The sequence below is a fragment of the Elephantulus edwardii genome, unplaced genomic scaffold, assembly GCF_000299155.1.
Source record: "Elephantulus edwardii isolate Elephantulus edwardi_28Jun2011 unplaced genomic scaffold, EleEdw1.0 scaffold00168, whole genome shotgun sequence".
NCBI classification, from domain to species: Eukaryota; Metazoa; Chordata; class Mammalia; order Macroscelidea; family Macroscelididae; genus Elephantulus; species Elephantulus edwardii.
Window position 1 is genome coordinate 7,088,326 of NW_006399918.1, and position 22,091 is coordinate 7,110,416.

The following is a 22,091-nucleotide window of genomic DNA, read 5'->3' on the forward strand; positions in this document are numbered from 1 at the left end:
GATTAAATGTTCTGGGATTCCCATTCTTCTCAGAGTCAGCCACAGTTTATTATGATCCACGCAATCAAATGCCTTTGCATAGTCAATGAAACACAGATAGACCTTCCTCTGGTATTCCCTGCTTTCAGCCAAGATCCATCTAACATCTATATAAGCTTTATTAATCTTGTACCTGATTATGTTTAGCTCTTTACTTTAACTGCTAGGAATCTCAGAGCTCTTATCCAAGAACCATGTAGAAATACCTGACATATTCTGATCTGAACTTTATTGTTTTTGCTTTATCCAAATTCCTTCAGTCACTTATTCTATCTTCCAGAAAGTTTTGAGTTTTGAAAGTTATCCCAAGCTCTCTATGGATAAAGTGAGGTAATGCATAATATTGTTGTTGTTGGATACCATTGAGTATGACTCCTAATGACCCTCTGAACACCAATCTGAACCCTGTCCTATCCTGTGCCATCCTCACCATCTCTGACACATTTTAGCACATTGCTGTGGATCATTCTCACTGAGGGTCTTCTTCTCTTCTGCTAAGCCTCTACTTTTTCTTTTTTTAAAATTTTTGTTATTTTGTGTGTGTGCACTTTCAAATCGGATCTGACTGGTGCAGGATATTTCTCCTCCTTCTCCAACAGAGCATCTGGTGGGATTTATACCTCATACCTCCGGGATTGCAATGCAGCTTCTTGCCACTAGGTCACCAGAGCTCCCTGAGCCTCCACTTTTTCAAGCATGATGTTGTCCCTTTCCAAAGAATAGCCTCTTCTAGCAACATGCCTAAAACATGTGAGATGAAGTTTCATCATCCTTGCTTCTAAGGAGCATGACTGCACTTTTTCCAAGACACAACTGTTTGTGTTTCTGGCAGTCCAAGAGCATAATACAGAATGAGGAGAAAACAATTAATAAATCCATCCACCATTATCTTTAAACCGTCCTCGTTTCCAGACCTCTCACCTTCTTGCCCACCAAAGCCAAGACTAAAATAAAACAAGGAAGGCAACTGAGGTGCAAAATTTAAGGAAGCACTCACTCTCAGCGTTGCCCAAGTGCCAACTCCTTAAGGGTAAGGCACCTAGGGCACTCACATGACCCTGAAAGCAAGTGCTCCTCAAATTTTGCACCCTAGGCACCTCTCTTGCCTCACATCAAACTTGGGCCTACAGTACAACAACCTAATTAGGACCTGCTCCCATTTTCCGGGTTCTTCAAACTTGGGACCTCAGCACTGAATGCAGAGTTAGGGCACATGATCAAGCAAGGAGTTGTCTGAGCTGATGCTCCATTCTTAGCTGCCTAAGATGATACCAACTGTTTTGACCATCACATTTGTCTGCTGACTCATAACGAGTCTATCATCACTTAAAACCCCCAGGTTCTTTTTCCACGAACAGCAACCAAACCAGGTCTTCCCCATTCTGTCCTCTTTTGATTTCAAACCTCCTGAGAAGACCCTTAAAGAAAATGTTCAAGAGCTTAAGAAATCAGAGTCACAGAGAAAATGGGTTAAAGCAATAGAAGAAGTCAGGAGTCAGAGAGCTAGGAGTCAAGGAGATAGAGAACGAAGAGATGATATCAGAAATAAAAGTTAAGAGAGTGTTGGGTGTTAGAATAAAAAAATAATAATGATCAAGGATGTGGGAATTAGGTCAGGGAGGGTCCCAAACCTAGAGACCTGGAGAATTAGACACTTGAAGAAGGAAGAAAATATACAAGGATTAGACACAGGAAGAACTCAAAAATTCAGAATTTAGGGTAAGAAGAGACCCACTTGAGAGCACAGAACTGGGAGAGGAGGTTGATATGGAGTAAGGGGGTAAAAATAGAAACCGATGATGGTTAGGTAAGATAAATGAACCAGGAGCACACATGTCTCCACTGGCCTGGTCTTTCATTTTCTTGTTTGGTCTTGAGTTAACTAGAGAAGCCATCACCAAGCTCCAGTTGTTCTGTTTTCCAACTTTGTGTACCAGGGGGAGGTGAAGCAGGGGAGGCTGACACTGTGCATCTAGTGCCCAAGATCATTCCAATCTTGGGCTCAGGTGAGGTTCTGATGAGGGTAGAGGACACTTCTCCATCATTGTGGAATTCAACCAGGGTCAGAACCTAACAACCAGACGTCTCTCCCCTCTGAAGAGCACACCTCTCCCTGCTGGGAAGACAAATAGAGGTCAAAAGACTTAAAGGAGTGGGGTCTGGCTGATTGTGGGTTCAGTGATTCAAGATCAGGCTGGCAAGTGGCCCAGAGGGAAGGGCAATGCCAGGATGAGGATTTGCAAAGAGTTGAGAGATGATCAGGCCCAATTAAATCATATGGCCGTTGGCCAACAATCATCATTCTGAAGAGGAGTAAATCTTGCACTGGCAGCTGAATCAAGTCTACTTTGTAGAGCCAAGAGCCTCAGTGTAGCTCCATTTGGACTGTGTAAGACTCTCGAGGCCTGGGTTTTCCCGCTATGTGAGGCCAATGGAGATGGGGGCCTTCTCTGGGGAGGAGAAAAAGGGAAGGAGGTGTCTGGGGAGGCAGGGGCGGGGCTGGGAGCAGGAAATGAGCTGGGAACCACCACCACCTCCTTCCACTGCAGGCGCTACAGTCCCAGAGCAGAAGAGGGGACAAAGAGGAAATGACAGATTGGGGTGGGGTGTGGGGAAAAGAATCATGTCCTTCTCTGGGAGGAGCTCAAAGTGCCAAAAACAAGTTGAGCTGGGTTGGGCTGCCAGGATACCAAGGTTCAATTTCAAATTTCCTCAAGAAACATTGAGTGGCTACTCCACACCAGGCACAGTGGTGGGTCCTGTAGTGTCTCCAGCCCTGCTGGCTTCCTCGGCTTGCAAGCCTACTACAAGGCAAGTCAGGAAGAGAGTTGGGCAGGCTCTACAGAAAGTTCTCACACCCACCCTCCTTTGTGCTCTCTAGCCCCATCTTCAAACCAGACTCTAGCCACTGCTTTTACTCTTCCTGTGTTCGCCATGTCGGCAGCTTCTCCCATCACCCTCCACTTTGAACTTGTTTCTCTTTTGCACAAGAGAACACAAAGACTACTAAAGCAGGGGAGCTAACCTCACCCTAGATCTTCACCTATGGATCAGCTAGACTGTAGGAGGTCCAGACCATGTAACCTTGTCCCTAAACAATCTCTTTCTTCCACTAGGAAACCTATCTTCCCCAAGTACCATCTTCTGATCTAAGGCCCTTTGCCTGTCACCTTTCATTGTAACCCAAGGACTGTCCATTGCTTCTTGGTTACTCTTCCTCTACATCTGTCCCTTCAGCTCCCTCTTCAATCCCCAACCTCCGTCCCCTCTGCTTTGACTTCTCCCACCTCTCTATCCTCTCCCTCAGTGCTTGCTCAATGCAACCATCAACAACTCCTCAGCAAACCCATTCCCAAGCAGTTGCACAAAGACACTCTTCAGTGAGCCACATTTCCTGCTTGCCACCCATCGGCCTGCTGGGTTGTGACCCTGGACCACTGTCCCTACCCCAGGTGCACCGTGAAGCTGCTTCAGTCCTGGGACTAGATCTAGTGGAGAAGCTCCCTGCTCTAACCCATGCCACCCCCCAGCAGCTCAGAGCTGGCCTCCTTACCCTCCTGGCCTGAGTGCTGCAGGTGATCCTGCAAATCGCACCCAAACACTCGCTCCTTCGAGCTGCCCTTCTTCTTGCCTTTCTGACGAGACTTCATGGCCGGAGCTCCAGGGCTCTGGCTGAGCCACTACTATCCCCCAAGACCTTTGCCCTACCAGTCCCCCATGAGGTCCCAAGCCGACCTCTGGGTTTGGCCCAGCCCCAGGGGGGCAGGGCTCTGAACTGGGGGTGGAGGGTGGCCTGGGCAACAGGACGCAACTCCTACTTCTGGGGCCCCGGCCACGCGGAAGTGGCTGTGGAAGAGGAAGCTGCCAGGACCCTGGCGAGAAGCTATGTCTCGTGGCCCAGCCTGGCACTCGCCCTTCTCACCCCACTCAGTTCTTGGGGTGGGGGGGGGCAGGAAGCTGTGCAGCTCCTCAAACCCGCTTCCTGTTAAAGCATCTTTGCAACCACAGGGCCTAGGGTGGGGGAGGTGGAGGTAGCTGACATTCACATCCTCACTCATTTCTGGGACTGGACTGCGCTTATTGGTCAGGGGGAGTGATGTCAGAGCCCTGGGGTTGGATGATGGCATTCAGGATATGCTAGGTGATTGACACCCTGAGACAGCAGAACTCTGGGGTGTGAAGTGAGGACCCCAGGCCTGGAAGGAAGGCAGCACAGGACTGTGCACACACACCCAGAAGGGAGGATGCTCACATTCTGCCCCAACAGGCCTATCACCTCAGTCAAGTCACGTTACCTTGCTGAGCTTCAGTTTCCGCATCTATGAAAATGAAGAGGGTGGATTAGACGATCTTCCAATCCTCTCAGCTCTAACACTCTGTGACTTATTTGAATTTCCGTTTCTTTATCTGTAAAAAGGGTATGCCGCTGTCTATCTTAAAGAGCTGTGGTTATGAAACTCCAATACAATATAAAGGATTTAAAACACTTTGCTCACTAAGCCACTGGATGTCCACAGCTCCACTGTGCTGTGGAGGGCTTGGAAAGAGGACTGAGGGTCTTGCGGAGGCCAAGTCTTTCCCCTTTCCCTCCCATCTACATATATCTTAACTTCTCTTCTACTTGGAGAGACAAGGAAGGTCGTGTTAAGAGAGAGATCAGCAGAATTCAAGGTTACACAAGCCACGGGAGAAGACAGCAAGGAAGCATAACAGGTTTTATCTGTTTATTTAAAAACAGAATATCATTTTATGTACAAATATGCACATATTTACACAAAATGTACACCGTAGAAATGGGATATTCAATTCAAAGTCCTCGGCTCACTAGGAAGCAGACGAGAGTCTCTCCTTTGGTCCAGAAACTCAGCAGATTCCAGGCCAAGCAGGCATGGACACGAAATCTAGGTGTTCTGGCTGAGTGTGTGTTCAGGCGAACAGGTAAAAATAGATCTCATCTAACCTCAGCCCTTAACTAGGGACTCTGCCCAAAGGGCCCTCCAATATAGATGCAGGAAGCCCTGGAAGAAAAGGAGGCATTTGTACCCAAGCACCTCCTTCTCCTTAACTAGACCCCTATCTTCCCTCAGTCTGTCATCAACATCCTCTCTTCCCCACGCCACCGCTGAACCAGGAGTCCTGTCACCAAGCCCCAGCAACTCCCCGGAGGGTCACAACTCTGGATAGAAGTGATATTAGAGACAAGGCTAAGGGAAGAGCCGAAGGGCCACTAGGGTCAATAAGCCTGCCCTATTGACCTTAGCCTCTAAATTCACACTCCACGAACAGCATGTCTTAGAAAGAGCCCCTTTCAGAGCCACAGGACGTGACCTCATGCGATGGAGCTCTAGAGAGTCTAGCCTTGAGGAATTTCTGGGTAAGGTGGAACTGTAAACAATTCCAGTAACAAGCGTCCAGGTAAATAACAGTTTTAAGGGTTTGGGGTTTGTTTTTTGGTTTTTTTTCTTTCCAAAAATGTCTTCTCTTCCTAGAGGCTTTATAACAGCATTACTTAAAGAACCTCCCTTGTACAGGCTTATGTACAGAAAATATATACACACAGCAGGCCAAGAGGCCACCAGAGGGCAGAGGACTTTGTAACAGCTGGAGCCTCTGGCAGAATCGGAAACAAAGTGTCTGTTTTCTCTTTCACCTTTTCTCTGACTGTTCCCAGGTCAGGGGGAGCCCGGCTCCTCCAATTCAGGAGGCCAGGTTCCAGCCCAGCTATGCCCGCACACCTGGATCTGGCCTCCAATTTTAATCTCTCGCCTCCAACCTCTGCATCACTAATACTGCTCTAGGGTCTGAGGAAAATACTTGCATTCACAGGCAGAGATCACACACACACAGAGCACACAAGTCCGAGCATTTCCCACACAGCCCCCTGAACCCTGAGGCAGGTACATACCATAGTTCACGGGGACACTGACCTAACAGCAGGGACACACCAAGTCATATCCACAAGACACAGTCACCCTTCTAGGCACACGCAGGCAGCGATACTCACACAAACACAACTGCACACGCAAACACAGTGGCCTGCACTCATGTGGGAAGGACTCAGCCAGGAGAATCCTCCCAGAAGGGTTGGAGGAAAAGGTCGAGCAGTCAGTGGGGTGGGGAGCATCTTCCTTAAAAAACAGGGATATTTAAGAGGCCCTCAGGATGAGCTGAAATCCCCATGTCAGCAGAAGGAGCAGGCCTAGGGCAGGGAGGCAGGCCTGGGTCAGACCAGGTGACCCCTTCCATTGATGTAGATGCCATTGCCTGTGGGCTTGGCCCGCAAGGTTCCATTCTCCTGAACGAAATGGTTCATGGCCTGTTTGATGCCTTCATCCTGATCATCCTCTTCCTCTGCCCGCCCAGGGCCTGGAGACAGCAGTTCAGTCTGTGTTTCAATCTCCCTCACTGTAGTCAGCGTGGAGTAACTACGGCCTTCTGGCTCTTCACTCTGGAGACAGAAGGCAGAGAGAGAGAGCAAATCAGGAGCCAAGATGAGAGTGGTCAGATAGAGCTGGTGGCAGTGGGGCAGGGCAGGGTTCAAGGTCAGGCACAGCAAGGATATGGGTTGTCTCTGAGGCTCTGGGGGTCAGAGGTCAGGGGCTGGGCAGCAGTGATAGGCGTGGGGAAGGGAGACAGAAGCACAGAGCAAAGCAGAGCGGGCTGGGCAGTGAAAGCCAGAGCTGATGTGAAAGGGGCTGGTGAGGGGGCTGCTGACACCACATCTGGGACCAGGAGAGGGGCCTGAAGAGTGGTGGGGACACCGGTGGGGCCGGGGGCCTCACCATCACAGAGCAGCTACTGTTGTCCTTGAGACTATCAGGGTGGCCCTCGGCTCTCAGCCCTACACTCTCCTCCGGCTGCAGGGCCCGACACAGGGGAGGGATTAGAACAGAGCTCAGCATCCTCCCCTCAGCCTCTTCACTTCTGTCCTCCACCAGCCTCCTTCCTGATCACTTGACCCCCAGCCTCACAAGTCCACACTCTTCCCTGACACAAATACCCTCCCCACCCGAGTCCCACCCCAGAACCAGTGTCGATAGTGGCTTCTCAGAGCAGCCTCTAGGCTGGAACTGAAGGGGGGAACCATTCAGAGGGACCTCAGCAGACCCAAAGACGCTCCTTTCTCTAACCTCACTCCCAGCCCAGCCCCAGCTATGAGTCAGCAGTCAGACCTGGAGGACGCCAGACCTGGTACTCCTGGTCTGTTAGAGGGGCCCAAAGCACAAGCAAACTTCGGTGTGGCCAAACCCCACTCACGCACCCACACGTGGCACCCACCTGGCTCCTGGGATCTGTATGATGGGAATGCAGCCTTCGGATGGAATTCTCCCTGGTTAAGGTCAGCTCCTCCTCACTAGGAAAGACACCAATTTGACAGGAGCTGAGGGTTGTGGTAGCTAAGGTAAGCCCAGCCTCACCTAGCCTATGGGTAACAAGCTGGAAGCTCAAGGCCTGCACATCCAAGTGTGTGCCTGTAGATGGCGGTATGGCTGGGGGTGTTTGCTGAGAACCTGTGTGTCGTGGGAGCTGTGCTGGCACTGTGGGTAAAAGCATTCAGCTGCTAATCAAAAGTGTGATAGTATCAACCCACCAGCTGCTCCAACGGAGGGAGTTGAAGCAATCTGCTTCCATAAAGATTTACAATCTTGGGAACGCTAGAGGCGGTTCTGCTCAGTCCTTCAGGGTCATTATGAGTCAGAATCCCCTCGATAGCAGTGGGTTGTATATGTGCGAGGGGTCAGAATAGAATGTTGGCACGCATGTGCACCCACAAGTGTGTGTATTTGGTAAACTCAAGTACATCTATCAGATCCACAAGCGGAGAGTTCCCTCAGCCAGCTGTGGTCCAGGCCCAAGTGTATCACCTCTGGAAAGACCCTGCCCACTTCTCAGGTCCATTAGCTTCCCTGAAGCCAGGCCATCCAAGCTCTCCTTGTTCCTCGTTCCAGCTTCACCTCTTGTTTTGCCTCCTTTTGGTTTCTAGCTTCCCCTACTCACCCAAGGAGCAGCCAGTACTCACTATTTCTGGGTCATCTGCTGAGCCTTGCGCCGATGGTATCGGGACATGAGCACCACCACCACCACCAGAAGGCAGAGCAGGAGGGCAGCGATCACACCCACTGCCACCACTGAGGCTGACACCAGGTCCACCTGCTTCACACTCTCATCCTGAGGGTCTGCTAGAAATGGGCCACTGTTTGAGGGGGATGGCCAGATCTCTCAGCTGCCCCAGTTTCCACAGTCCCACACTCACTGCTCTCCCAATACACATCCCTACCACCCGCTAGCCAAATCACACCTAATACATATAGGCCAGGTCCCCACAATGAAATACCTTCCCAAGTCACTTCCTCTGTCCTGCTTCCTGTTAATCCCAGCAGACCCTATACCCAGAGCTCTTTGTTCTGTTTCCAATGCTTACCAAGAACATCCACCACAACCTGAGAATCCCTCGAGGAGAGCTCATTGCTGACGTGGCAAACGTAGGTACCACTGTGCTCAGTAGTCAGTCGGGGAAAGCCCAGAGTGGCCCCTTCTACTCGGACCCCGCTGGGCAGAGGCCCGTCCAGCCTGAAGGACAGGGAAGCTGATGGGTGCCCGCTGGGACGGGCTGAGGCTGCCACCACCCAACGTGCCTGGGCAGCTCTCCACCTCCCTCCCCCATGACGTCACCCAGAGCCGCCGGCTGTTCCCACGGTGCCCCTCCCTCCCCTAGGCAGGTCTAGGCAGAGGCCCCTTCTCTCTGCCGCCCAGCCTGACCCGGGCACCCCCCACACACACTCGGGGAAGATCCACACGCGTGCCATCCCACATGCGCCCACAGGCATCACGTCATCCAGCACTGGGTACCAGAACAGGGCTATCATAGGACACATATGTTATAAAATCTACACAATAGGCCACTCCACTCCTATGTGGGCTCAGATATATGGGGAAATGTGACTGCATGCTCCAACACCTGTGATGTTGCATGGCAGAGAACATAAGCATAGTTATAGGCCCAAGGCCATATGTATAACCTTATATGAAAACCTGCTTGTCGTGGGCATCTGTCCCTTCCCTGATTCTCTGGACACTCAGACCCTGGACAAATGCCAAGGTTTCCTTGAGGGAACTGCTCTGGAGTAACACGGTTGCTTCAGAGGTGCTGGCCATGTTCACGGATGATGTATATATTGGGTTAACAATTTCACTCAGTTGCACATTTTTTCCTTATGTATTTTATAGGCTATTAGTATCTGAATCCCATGACAGATGTCACCATTTTAAGAATAGGAGAAAAGCCAAGGACTCCAGCACTCTAGTTTCTTTAACTTATTTCTAACCGATGACCATTTACCCTCAATTTCCTGGTGACCCTGTGCATATTCCTGTATTAGCCTGAACAGGTGCTCAATTTACCTGGGGCTCAGAATACACTATCCTTGCCTCATAATGAGTAGACTCTGATCCTAAGAAGGAAGGATCACAATCTAGTCCTGTCCCCAAGCCTGAGCCTCACCGTGTCCAATTGTACGACGGAGGGGGCTGTCCTTCACTCAGGCACTTAAGCGTAGCTCCTTCCCGGCCAACACGCCACAGAGTTTCATCCTCAAGGCCTCTCACAGTGGCCTCAGTAAGGACTGGAATCAGAGGTGGGAGGAGAAAGAATGAGAAAGATGTTTTCGGTCATACTGCTCTTCAAAGAGTCCTGCCTGAGGCTCCACCTTGCTTGGAATAGTCTCCCCCTGCCCTTCACCAGCCTACTCATCAGCTACCTAAGTCTGTAGCCCAGCCCCAACTAACTGACAGCTCCTGGCCACACACTTCCCTTCCCTCTCTAGGCTCAGAGCCCACACTGGTTTACCTGCACAAGGATTCTCTAAGTCCCATGGGGCAGCAACTGTGTCACCGTTTTTCTCAATTCCCCGTGGTGCCAACCACAGTGCTGCTCACAGGACAGGTGCTCCCTAACTCTTTAAGGTTTAACAAACATATGCAGGCAGTCATTTCTCTAACAAACAATTGTTGAAGGTCGATAATTGTGCCAAGGAGGTCTGAATAGAAAGCAGTCCTAACTTCTCAATGGCTCAAAGTCTATTGCTGAGGAAACTAACTAGCATTGGCAGAGCACATCCTACATGCTAAGCACGATGAGAGATACTTTGAATTCATGGTTTCTAACTCTCCTCAGAACCCTGCAAAGCTAGCCATGAAATTCATTTTGCTGACAAAAAAAAAAAATAAAATAAATTAAAGCCTAACAAGATTAACCAACAGCTGGCAAATACTATGGCTTGTCCCAAATTTAGCTGTATCCAAGCCTTTAAGTAGCGCTGATGGCACAAGAGTTCAGTGCTCGGCTGCTAATCAAGACTGGAAATTTGAACCTACCAGTGTTTCTAAAGGAAAAAAAGATATGGCAATCTATACCATAAACATTAAAGCCTTGAAAACACTGTGGGACACTCCTATGCTGTTTCATAAGGTTAATACAGGCAGAATCAACAGCACCCAGCAACAACAAACTTAAAGGGCATTTTAAAACATTGTTTCAATCCCATTCTCCCAAAAGCCCTGAGAAACAGGTTGACTAAAGATGAAGGCACTGAGGCTGAGAGAAGTCTCAACAATTGGGCAAGGACATCTGGCATTGGACACCATGTACTTCTTAACCCCTCAATGTGCAGTTCATGAGGTCTCACTAATCCTCTCAGAGGCCCTGGGAGTCCCCACTCAAGCATCCCAGTACTCACAGGCCACTTGGAGAATGTGAGTGATCCTTTGGTCCTGCTGCAGGCCAGGGTGGGACACCACGCAGGTAAGTGGTTGTCCATTCATGCTGCGGCTGGGCACCAAGTGGAACTCTGACGTGACAGCGGCGGAGCGGGAGTGCTTGAAGGAGCGGCTAGAGGTTGTGCCCTTGACTTCTGTGTCCCAAGTCACGCTGGGAGCGGGGCTGCCCTCCGCTGTGCAGGAGGCTGCCAGCGTCAGGCCTTGGCCCTCTTCTAGTGCTGGGCCAGGATTCAGAGAAGGCAAGGGTGGTACTGCAGGTGGAGAAAGACAAAGTTAGGGGTCTGCACAAGCCCTAAAAGAAGCCTAGCCCACTTCCATCTCTATTTTGTGCAGGTATAAGCTTCCTACCTTTTTTCTTTCTCTTACTTTACCAAAACAGATCAAAAGAGTGGTAGAATTTCAGGTGACTTCTATCTTTATACCTTTCTCCACTCCTTGAACTTTTTATAGTGAGCATGGGTCATTTTAAAAAATAAATAAACCAATGAAGTAATTTAAAAAACTAACCAAATAACATCTATATAATCATAATAATCGTCACTTATTAAGCTCTTACTGTATGCTAAGCATTATGCTAAACACTTCATAAACATTGTTTCATTTTAGCTTGTCAACAAATCAGTGAAGTGGGTATTATTATTTCTACTTTAAGGGTGAAGAAACTGATGCTCAAGGAGGGTAATTGACTTGTCTTAGGTCATCAGCTATTAGGTGATAAAACCTAGATCCACACTCAGGTTTTCTACTCCATGACTGGTGTCACTAATTTCCATGCAAATAAAGGGAAAAGATAAAGGCTTACATTTTTATCTTTACACCATCAACAGTTTAAGGAGTGGGGGAAATTTAACTTGACTCTAGGTCAAAGGGTGTCCATTGACCCAAGTGCCCTCAGTAAAAGTAGTGGTGTCTTATAAAGCGATTGTGCACAGAACTTTACACGTTGAAATGTTTTGCTATATATATTTTACCACAATTTTTCCAAAAAGACTATTGTGATCTCAGATCACTTTCACTGAAGGTGAGATCTAGCAAGGTATTAGTGCACGCACCGGCCACGCCATAGATGGACCTGTGTGTGCCCACACCTGGGTTCCACATTTTACAAGTATGGGGTCCTGGATGGCAAAGGAAGCTTTGGTGGAACTAAAGCAGAAACTAGAATATTTCGGTTGGGAAAGAGTAGATTTGGGTGGGGCATGACCAAAGTCTTCAGCCCTTTGAAAGGCTGTTTTGCAGAAGACAGAATAAGCCCTCATCATGTTGCTTCAGTGCTGAAAGTAATGGAGGGAGATTTTAATTCCACACAAAGAAGAACGTCCTCTTCAATGAATTCTTCTCACAGGAGTCTCAAGGCTGACGAAACTATCTCAAACTTGGAGTCATTTGGAGAGAATTTCTGGATGGGTGAGAAATTGAGCTGGATGTCTCAATTTACTTCAAACCCTGTGACCCTTTCACTTTATTGTTTTGTCCTCTCCTGTCCATATTTGCTTCCCTCTGCCTCTGGTTTCTCCTCACCAAGACCCACCGCGCGTTGAGTTTCTGGTGCCTTGACACATACTCGAGGCCCCTCCCCACTGCCCGCCCCCACCTTGCCCAGCCGACCCCACCTACCCAGCACGCGGAGCCTCAGCCGCGCCTGGAAGCTGCCGGCGGGGAAGGTGCTGACGCGGCACTCGTACTCGCCCTCATCTGCCTGCACAGCGTTGCGCAGGAGCACGGCGCCGTCAAGGGGGTCCCGTGGGGGCGGTGGCCGTTCAACGCGGCCCTCATAGGTCGGGCTCACGTGCAGCCCATATTCAGAGTGCAGTAGCGCCAGCTCTCTGGAGTCCTCCGACGCATCCACCCGAACCCAGGCCACCTGCCCCACCTGCTCATCGGGATCCCCACGGTAGAAGCAGGGCAGCTTTGCATCCTGGCCGAGCACCACAGTCACCAGATCCGAAGTCTCCAGTTCGCCTGCTGAGCACCAACCTGCAGGGGGCAGACGGAGGCAGCCAGGATTAGGGGCGCTGCCAGATCTGGGCAAAAACTCGTTCATGTTGATAATGACAGCAAAGGCAGCCGGAAGGAACTCCGGAACTCCGGGAACATTTTATGCTTGCAAAGCGCTTTCAATCCATTACCTCATTAAAGCCACGAACCATTCCCAGGAGGTAGGCGTTATTATCATGGCCATTTAACAGATGAGGAAACTGAGGCCCAGACGGAGGAAGTGACTTGCCTAAGGCCATGCTGGCAATTTATAGAAGAGCCACATCCCTCTCCCAGCACAGGATTGTATCCTGAGCAATTGGAAGGTGGGAAGTGATAACTCAGTGAGCTTACAGACCTTTCAGGGAAATGGAATTTACATGCACAGGAACAGGGAAGCCTAGGACAAACCACTTTCACAGAAGGCCCAACCTAAGAGATGAGTGGGTGGTATTCAAGCAAATGCTTTCGGTAAGCAAGACCAGAAGTCACAGCAAAGGTTAAGAAGAGTTGGCATCTGGGAAGTGGCCATAGGGTGAGAAGAGCCCCTGTGTGCCCTTAGAAAGATTCTTTGCATGGTTTGTAGATGAGAGGCCTAGATTCCCAGAGAAAAGAAGTACTATGTGGGAGGAATGGCATGGATCAAGGCTGTGTGGCAGGATTGAGCAGGTCATTAAAGATAGAAAGGACTTGTAAGGTTGAAACCAAAGTGACTCCATCTTGCTGACTTATTGGCCCTACCCAAATAGGTGACTTCATGCAAGTCTGTTTCAAGAGAGTCCCAGAGACTATATGCAGCATGATACTATGGCAGGAGGTGAGCTAGAATCCGAGAACCAGAGATGAGGACCAGATGCACAGAGCAAGCATCTTGTACACTGACTGGGTACAAGCAGGTGGCAAGGGTGTTAGACTTGGGACACTTAATCATGTAGACCTCATTTTCAAATAAAGAACTGTCTCCTGGCCCCTTCATTAAACCTGAGGTCTGTTAAGGAGGGGGGAAAACATGAAGACATATGTAGAAACATGTGGATGATGGTTTCTGATTCAGTGCTCAGCCATACGCTGGAGGTCAGTTGTGGGTTGGGGTAATGACTCAGGGCCCATGCCATCTGAGAAGGCCTTAGGCAGGAACTGTGGAGGATTAAGAAGAGGAGAGACCTGGGAAGGAATTGGAGGTGACAGACCAAAGTGAGCAAAAACACTGAGGCGTAAAGAAGCTGTTGGATTCAGGGAGCAACAAGGAGAGAATTTAAGGCAGGGTGTGTATGTTGAGCAGGAGTGGAAAATATGGATGGATTAGGGTGGGGCATCACTGAGGACCTTACACAGCAGGGAAGGGAATTCAGATTCCATGAAACAGGAAAGGGACTCCCTGGGTGGCGCAAATGGTAATGAGTTCAGTGGCTAACCAAAAGGTTGGCTGTTGGAGTTTATTCAGAGATGCCTCAGAAGAAAGGCCTGGTGATCTGCTTTGGAAAATCCCCCACAGAAAATCCTATTGGGCACTATTCTATTCCAATATACTCTAGTCTACTGTAACAATACACAAGGAGCTCTGGTGTCCTAGTGGCAAGGAACTATGCTGCAAACTCTAAGGTTTGAATCCACCAGCTGCTCCCAGCAAGAAAGATGGACAGCCTCCTCTGGTGCAATTTACAGCCTCTGAAAACCTGCTGGAGAGTCAGCTATGTGTCAGTGGTTCCAACTCCTGATGGAACAACAACTCATACCTGGTTTAGTTTCTTAGTTCAAAGGGGGAAAATAGGGAGTTGGTGAAGGTTTAGCCAGAAAGTGGCATGAGGAAGTGGTGATGTGTAGTTTAACTGAAGACCAGGAGCCAGAAGCTGCAGCCCTGGGGTAGTGCTGCTGCTGTGGAGAGGAAAAACTGTTCCTGGAGGAAATGGGACAGAATTGTGTGACTGGCTAGAACGATATATAAATGAAGGCAAACTAGAACAAGTAACTTTTAAGGAAGTAATGTCTGAAAACTTAACGGTTAGGATAAAATAAATGAGAGTCATGGAATAAAATGTGAAACTTAAGTATGGAAGTTGAGGGCCACTCTGGGGTGTCAAGAATCCCTTGTCTTAGAATTTAAACAAGCAGTTCTCCCAAGTTCGTAATTCCTGCACCTCACACACCCTGCTGCTCCTCACCTTTGTCACGCAGCACACCTGCCTGGAATGCCCTCCTCCCCCTGTCTGGCAGCTCCTACTCATTGTTGTCTGAAGAGCTCCTACTCATTCTGTAAGACTCTGCTTAGGCATCACTTCCTCCTGGAAGTCTTCTCTGCCCCTCCACCTCATACACTATCAGCCACCTTTCCCCTGTGCTCTTCCCTATCCTAGCACTTAATCCTATAGTTCACACACACACACACACACACACACACACACACACACCCCACCTTGCTATCCTCAATAGAGTAGGCTTGTTTGGAATAAAAATTGAGCTTCAAACCACTGTATTTCTGGCATATAGTTGAGACTCAAATCATGTTTATGGACTGACTAAATGAATGGGTGAATGAATGAGAAAGACTGGTGGAAGAAGGACAGGGGGAATGAGGAAGAATGAGGAGGAATGAACAGTCCTGGCTGGGCTAGGCAGGGAGAGGTTACATGGCAACCTTGGGCGGAGGCAGACTAGGCTGGCTAGTTGGGATCACTGCCAAGGAGCACCCCTAGACTAGAGAGAAAGGAAGAATAGGGATGGAGAGTAGTGTGTAGGGAGATACAAAGCACAGACCCAGTAGATGTACCAGGGGGTTCTACTGAGGCATACTGGGCCAGGAAGGGGGTCCTGTGCCCCTAATGGCAGGGGTGGAGTGAGGGAGGATGCTATTGGCAGCTGGGAGGGCCAGGCTGGGACGGGACAGACCTGAAGGGCCGGATACCAGGGCCCTGACCTGCCTAAGCTGATGTCTGTTCCACCCAGCCCAGCCTGGGAGTCCAGCTAACCACCACACTCCTCCCAGGCACCTCCGCCCGGCACTGCAGTGGGCAGGGCTGCCAAGGAAGGGCAGGGGTGGGGGTGGGATGGGGGACTCTAGTTTACCCTGTTTCCAGCACTGATGTCTGTGTCGGTCACAGGAGCCCCAAGCCATGTCCCACTACAACACTTAAACCTTCCAAAGATTAGTCCTGGCCTTATTTCAAACCCTCAGTCCTACACCAACCAACTGCTCGCACTTTCTACCACTGATCACCCACATTTCCCCCAAAAAATACCTTTTGAAGGCACAGCAGGGATTGGGGACCTGAGTCCTAGTCCTCCATGATTCTACTTAAGAGTCCAAGATTCCCATCCCAAGTTTCCTTGAGGAACCCAGGAAAGTAGGCAAGTCCCTTCTGTACCTATCCCAAAGTCCTCCCTTGGTGCTAAATTCCTTATTTATTTAGAACTCAGGCTGGGACAGCACTCTCTTCCAAGCTGTTACACACAAATACACACAATATACACAAGGTGCAAGACAATGTGGGCTTTAGAAAATGCCCATCCTGGCTAAATTGACGCAGGCCGGAGCAGACTAGGGCTGCTTCCTTCTCTCCCCTACCCAGTGCCCGCCAGGCGTCAGCATGATGATGTCATCAGCCCGAAGGAGACACACTGCCTGCCTGGTGAGGTCACCCTGCGGGCATGCGATGGCCAGGTCAGACCGAGCCTCTGGACCCTTCTGCTGCAAGTTATTTGCTGAGGCTAGTGGACTCTGGTTAACTAGGTGCTCCTCCCTCTGACCGTCCCCGCCCCTCCTGCTGGGAGCTCCCCTCCTCCTGAGAGCACCAGGACGCCGGTCAGGAGCCTTGGTGACTCAGAAGCTGCCGTGCGCACGCACGACAGCAGGCCTAGCCACAGCCGCCACCATCTTGCGCAAGGGAGAGAACAGGCCCAACTGGCCAGACGGGATCCCTGCCCTTGGCCTTCCCACCCCCGGCCAGGCCCCCACGGGCCTCTTTGGGGCCCTGCCCTCTGTGTACCCCGCCTGCTTCCAGACGGGGCCCTCCATCCAGCTGCTCCCACCATGTCCAGATTCAAACTCCTTTCTGTGTAAGGTTAGCACCCATCTCAGAAGGGGAAACTGAGGCTGGCAGCTGCAGATAACCAACATCTTTGAGAAAGGGGTGTTCTCTTCATAAGGATCCTTTCCCTGTCAGCATCTCCGTGATTATAAGCTTGAGGAAGGAGGCGTGTAAGGGTCCTAGCATTAAGTCTGTGAGAAGAAGGAAGGGCGAAAGTATGAGTCTTTTAAGCCTGACTGAATGACACATGTAGGTAAGGGCTAACTAGTCTAAAGGGTTGGTTCATCAGCAAATGTAACTATTTGGGTTCAAAAAGAGAGAGGTCTGTGTGATGGTGTCCCCTTGAACGTGAGCCACAGACACCACTCCATGTGCACTTCACAGTCAACGCATGGCAGGTATTCATGTCTCCTCGAACTTCTCACATACAGTAAATATTATGATGTGGGTTTCTCTTGCCTTCCGCATATCTGTCTCAGTGGCCTTTCTTGGTCAGTGGTGTGTGGCTGTGTGCCTTTGCTTCTGCAACCTGCCTGGAGGGCCGCCCAGCATCCCTCCCACCTCACCTCAAGACTTAAGGGCAGATTCATCTCAGGCTCAAGGTGGAGGTACCCAGAGATGAGGTCACTGTCCCTCCAGGTGATGGGAAATTGCCATTGAAGGCTCCCCAACAGAACAAAACAAAAGTTTTTTCTGCCCCTGCTCATCAGGTTCCTAATAGAGGTTTTCTCACCATTGCCCCCCTCAACCAGCCACTCCCTTGGGCCCCCCAGCTCCCTGGCCCCCCAAGGAGGCCTCTCCCTGGGAATCTCTGTCAGGGCCTTGGCTGCTGCCACCACCAGAAAAACCAGCTCCAGCTCCAGGCCTGGGGTAAGTGTTGTCTGGTGTGGGTTTAGTGGGGAGGGGGGATTCTGCCTGGGGCGAGGAGGAGGGTCCAAGTTGTCTAGGGTCTCATCCTCTTTTGTTAACTCTTCCCTCCCCTCTTTAAGTACCTATAGCCCCCATCAGAGAGCTGCTGGGTGCTGTGAGTTTGCTAACAGGGAACCTGGGAAGGGAGTGTTGAAGCCCCCTGTCTAGCACAGGGTGATGGAAACAGCCCAGCAACCCTTTTCTTTCCACCCTTCCCCCTCATAACCTTGGCCTTGAGGTGCTAAGGAACCTTGACAACCAGAGGTTTCTCTCTCTGCTTTCATCCACCTCCCTTACTTACCCCCCATTGTCCTAAGCCCCCCAGCTTAGTGAGAGCTTCTCAACCCGGGCAAAGTGCCCACCTGCAGATTAGCGCCTGGGGAGGGGGGCCACACTGATCACAAAGAGAGCAGAGAACAATGGGGGAGGACAGGCCTTGAGGCAGCCCGGCTCTGGCCCAGACACAGCTCCCAGCACAGATAAGTCCCCTAAACCCCCCCGGAGCCAGAGTCTGAGCCTGGCTGAGTCACCATAACAGCCACACCGTGGGTGGGAGAACCAGAATTCGCCATATCCCAACCTCCTGGAGATACTAGCCCCCCCCCAAATCCTGCCAGCACCACCTGCTTCTGTGGCCACCTGTGCCTCACCCTAAATCATAGCCTCAACCTTAGCTCTCAGGACATAGTCAGATTTTGGGGGGCCAGGGCTCAGAAAACCGTGGGGAGAGGACCTGAGGCCCAAGGCTTCTTGTGCCAGTAAGAGTGACCCTATTGCCCATCCACATTCTTCCTCCAGCAAGCTTGGTGGATAGCCTGGTTGTTCTCAACTGTACCTTCTCATTTTAGACTCTCTTCCCAGATCCCGACCTGAGACCCACTCACTTCTCCTGATTAAGCTTTCACACCATCCTCCCTCTTCCCTTTGCCTAGACATTGTCAGTGAAGAGCCCCTCCCTCATGGGTCTTGCTCACCAGAGCTGAACCCCATTCACTGTGCCTGAGGCTTTGGTCTAGAAGATGGGACATGGATTCTGATTTGAGCCCCCTGCCACTGTCGTCATGGTTAGGGTCTCCTTTCCCCAATCCCTTGGAATCCTAGGGTAAGGCCAAGGTCACTGGGACCACAGGGTTTCCCTGAGATTCTCCCAGTCTTCTCCACCTTGGGCAGGGAGGCCAGCCTCCCTTTCTGGCTTGCTTGGGTTTGGGTAAGCCCTACAGGAAAGAACCTACCCCTCTCTGTAAACAGGAATAGAAAAGGAGGGACAGGGCCCCTCCCTTTCTAGGAAACAAACCTTAGTCAGAAAGCTGATCCTGAACCTCTGAAGACAAAACTCACAATTCAGAGAACCCCTTGACCTCTGATGATGCCTGACCAGAATGCTACTGAAGGGGTATCCCATTGATACATACATACACATACCCCCACCTCCAGGGCAGGAGATCATCCGGGAGGCAAGAGGGAGGGGACCTCACCTGAAAACTCATTCCATTAAGGAGAGACAAAGAACCAGTGGTGTCGAGGCCCCTCCCAAGCCTGGGCTTCACTCCCTGGCAGGGGTGGGGCAGGGCCCTGGGGCTCAGGGCTCCTAATGGCCTAGAAGCTGGGAGGTGGTGGGATCTGAGGTAGAGCTTGGAAGGTAGTATCCAAGAAAAAAACGACCCTTAGTGCCCACTGAGAGATATGCCAACACTTTCCCCTTGTATTTCCACAGCCAAACTAACTGCTCTTCCCCAGCACCTCAACCCAGGAACCAGCTAATCACAGAGCCATAAAATTTCAGAGCTGGAAAACCCGCAGCAATCATCTGGTGTTAACCTCTTGGTTTACTGAGGTCTAGTATCCTGATTGCTTAAGGTTATCTAGCAAATCTACAGCAGAAATGGATCCAGAACTCTTCTCACTCCAAGGTTTTCTCAGGGGCATGAGACTCTCTGTCTTGTTGGGGGCTGTCGAGAGGATCCCACACACAGAGGAGCCTTGATGAGGGTAGCAGTGCAGATGGGGGTAATAGTGCCTGTAGGACCATCTGATGCTCTAACTAGGAACCTGGGATCATAGTCTCTCCCCTCAGGCTGCCCCAGAAGCTCTGTGAGGAGTAGGCAGCGACTGGTTTCCTGGGGCAATCCTGCAGCCCCTCCCTACCCACAGCTGCCTGGAGTTGATGATATCAGTGGCAATTTCTGAGCACAAAGAGGGGTTCTCACTCCCCTTCTTTGGGCTTCTTTTAAGTTTCATGTATGGAAAAGGCACACATGAATGAAAACTGTATTATCAGAATCTAGTACCCTGGCCACATTCAGTGTAGGCTCGTGTGTTGTTCTTTAACGAACTAGGAGTCAGGAAATCACGACATTCACCCTAACTGTGCTTCTAACTCTGAGTAAGAATCTTGCTGGTGTCATTTTTCCTATTTCCCTCCATTTTTCCACCTGTCAAATGTGAGGGAGTTGGGGAGTGGTCTCTGATCCCTTCCAAGTCCTGAGACACTGTGGCTCCATTTTTTAGGTGTGGGTAGCTCCTAAAGGAAAGTGACTGCTGGGATCCCTGGCCCCAGCAGCCAGGCCCCACCCTTTCTGCCTAAGCTAAGTGAGAAGGGTTGTCTGGAAGATGGGAATTAAGACATTAGGATGGGAGGAGATGGAAGAGCTTGGAGTTCAGTATTCTGAATCATAGACCCTCTACAATAAAATCAGAGTGGGATGCTTCCCTACCCCCTTCCAACCCACACACCTAAGCTGAGCTCTCCTCCTGAGAGCTTTGGCTCCTAGGGGCAGATTTGGGCACTTACAGCTGGGCGCCACTGAACCACCGAGGTGTTCTCGCTACTGATTCCAAAGCTGGGAGTCCGACTGTCCTACTGTCCTATCCAGACAGTACTCTGTCTTCCCAAGGAGAAAGATTACACTCATTACCTTGGGGAACATCCCACTGTAGTCTCCCACACACACACACACACACACACACACACACACACACACACACTCTAACTCTCAAGATACATTTCTGTCATCTGTTTTTGTTGTATCTACATTAAGAGCCCTGGTGACTCAGTGCTCATCTGCTAGGCAGAAAGTCAGCAGTTCGGATCCTCCAGCTTTGCCTCTGTGAGGATTTACCGCCTTGGAAGTGTCTGTGGGTCAGTTCTATTCTGTTTTATAGGATCCCTATAAATTGAAACCAAATCAAAGACAATAGGATTTTATATATATATGAGAGGTAGTGATAAGAGGTACTATAGAGTATCTAGTTGAAAAAGAGGGTCAGGAGAGAATAAAAGGAGATCACATTCTACCTAAAAGGTAACTTGTTCACCCAAATAACCCCCTTAGTACCACCCTAATCGTGTGCCCAGGAAAAGACAGGGCAGAGTGTGAGGAGCCCCATTCCTGTACAATTCCCAAACAGGTTCCAGTCCTGGTATTCTGGGATATCAAGGAGAGGGGAGAAGGGGATAGAAACGCCCTGTCCACTCTTGGGGCATCTTGCTTCCTACACCCTGATGACTGCTGAAGCCAGCTCAGCCCTGACTCAGTCGCAGCTCCAGACAGCAGCCCAGGGGCTGGCTGAAGAAGCCTCCAGGTAACCCTGGAGTGAACAAAATCCTCCTTCACTCCACTTCCTTATCTGTCCGTGGTAGACCACCAAATATATTCCCTCAGGGGTCAGTCAGGCCTAGGTAAAGTTTTGGCAGAGGTGGGGATCCCAGATGCAGTGGCTGGCCTGGGGAGCAGGAAAGGAGGGAATATGAAAAGAAAGAGTTACACAGTCTCTTTCGGCTGGCAGTTGAGGGTAGAAGAGACTGTTGTCCAGACCAGAGCCAATGGAAAGAAAATATATGTATACGTGTGTGCGAGTCTATGTGTTTGCATTTGTGTTGGGTTGGGCTCAAAGCAAGGGCTCTGATGTTTCAGGCAAGTCCTACCTGTAAATGATGCCAGGATCAGCAGCAGCAGCCAGGCTTCAGGGCCCCACATCTCGGCTCCCAGGGACAGGGGCATTAGTTGAAAGGCAGACCTGCCAAGGGTTTCTGAAGTTCCACCGAGTTCTCCCTGGGAGCCGGCTCTAGAGTTGGAGAGGGCACCCACCGGTCCAGTAGGCAGGACGTCACGCCGACCCAGAAACTTACCCACCAGCCCAGCTTAGTGGTGTCTCCACCCGGGGACCCAGCCCCGTGCTACCCACCCAGCCGCAGCTACCCCGAAGGAGCCGTGATCGGGAGCTCCGAGCTCCCCCAGAGCTGCTTCCCACGCCGTGGCCAACAACGACGGCAGAAACCTGGGAACCTGCTCAGCAGGTCAGAACAGGTGCGTCTCTGGGGGCTGGGCCTGGCAAGGAGACTCAGCAGCCACCGCCCCCACGGCC

General features: G+C 50.6%; 2 protein-coding genes across 2 annotated transcripts in view; both read right to left on the reverse strand.

Moving 5' to 3' along the window:
• The window catches only part of ARHGAP30 (Rho GTPase activating protein 30), a 21,308-nt gene extending 17,604 nt beyond the window's left edge, over nucleotides 1–3,704 (reverse strand). The window contains exon 1 of the mRNA XM_006895546.1: nucleotides 3,593–3,704. Coding sequence (XP_006895608.1) covers nucleotides 3,593–3,689 — 97 coding nt within the window. The 5' untranslated portion in view covers nucleotides 3,690–3,704. The remainder of the gene's footprint in view (nucleotides 1–3,592) is intronic.
• Nucleotides 3,705–6,262: 2,558 nt separating this feature from the next.
• On the reverse strand, nucleotides 6,263–21,727 carry PVRL4 (poliovirus receptor-related 4). Its single transcript, XM_006895477.1, has 9 exons — nucleotides 21,652–21,727; nucleotides 12,433–12,792; nucleotides 10,776–11,066; nucleotides 9,542–9,662; nucleotides 8,462–8,610; nucleotides 8,060–8,216; nucleotides 7,318–7,393; nucleotides 6,822–6,896; nucleotides 6,263–6,487 (listed from the first exon to the last, which is right to left on the reverse strand). The coding sequence occupies exons 1-9, from the start codon at nucleotides 21,725–21,727 to the stop codon at nucleotides 6,263–6,265; spliced, it is 1,530 nt and encodes a 509-aa protein (XP_006895539.1).
• Between the last annotated feature and the right edge of the window lie 364 nt (nucleotides 21,728–22,091).

Bases quoted from the DNA above. Each gene is read 5' to 3' on its own strand.
- PVRL4 (XM_006895477.1), bottom strand. From the start codon at position 21,727: ATGCCCCTGTCCCTGGGAGCCGAGATGTGGGGCCCTGAAGCCTGGCTG. The intron at 11,067-12,432 runs GTAGGTGGGGTC...CTCCACCTGCAG, and splicing joins GCTGAGGCTCCGCGTGCTGG to TACCACCCTTGCCTTCTCTG. The intron at 9,663-10,775 runs GTGAGTACTGGG...CTCTGATTCCAG, and splicing joins TCACATTCTCCAAGTGGCCT to TCCTTACTGAGGCCACTGTG.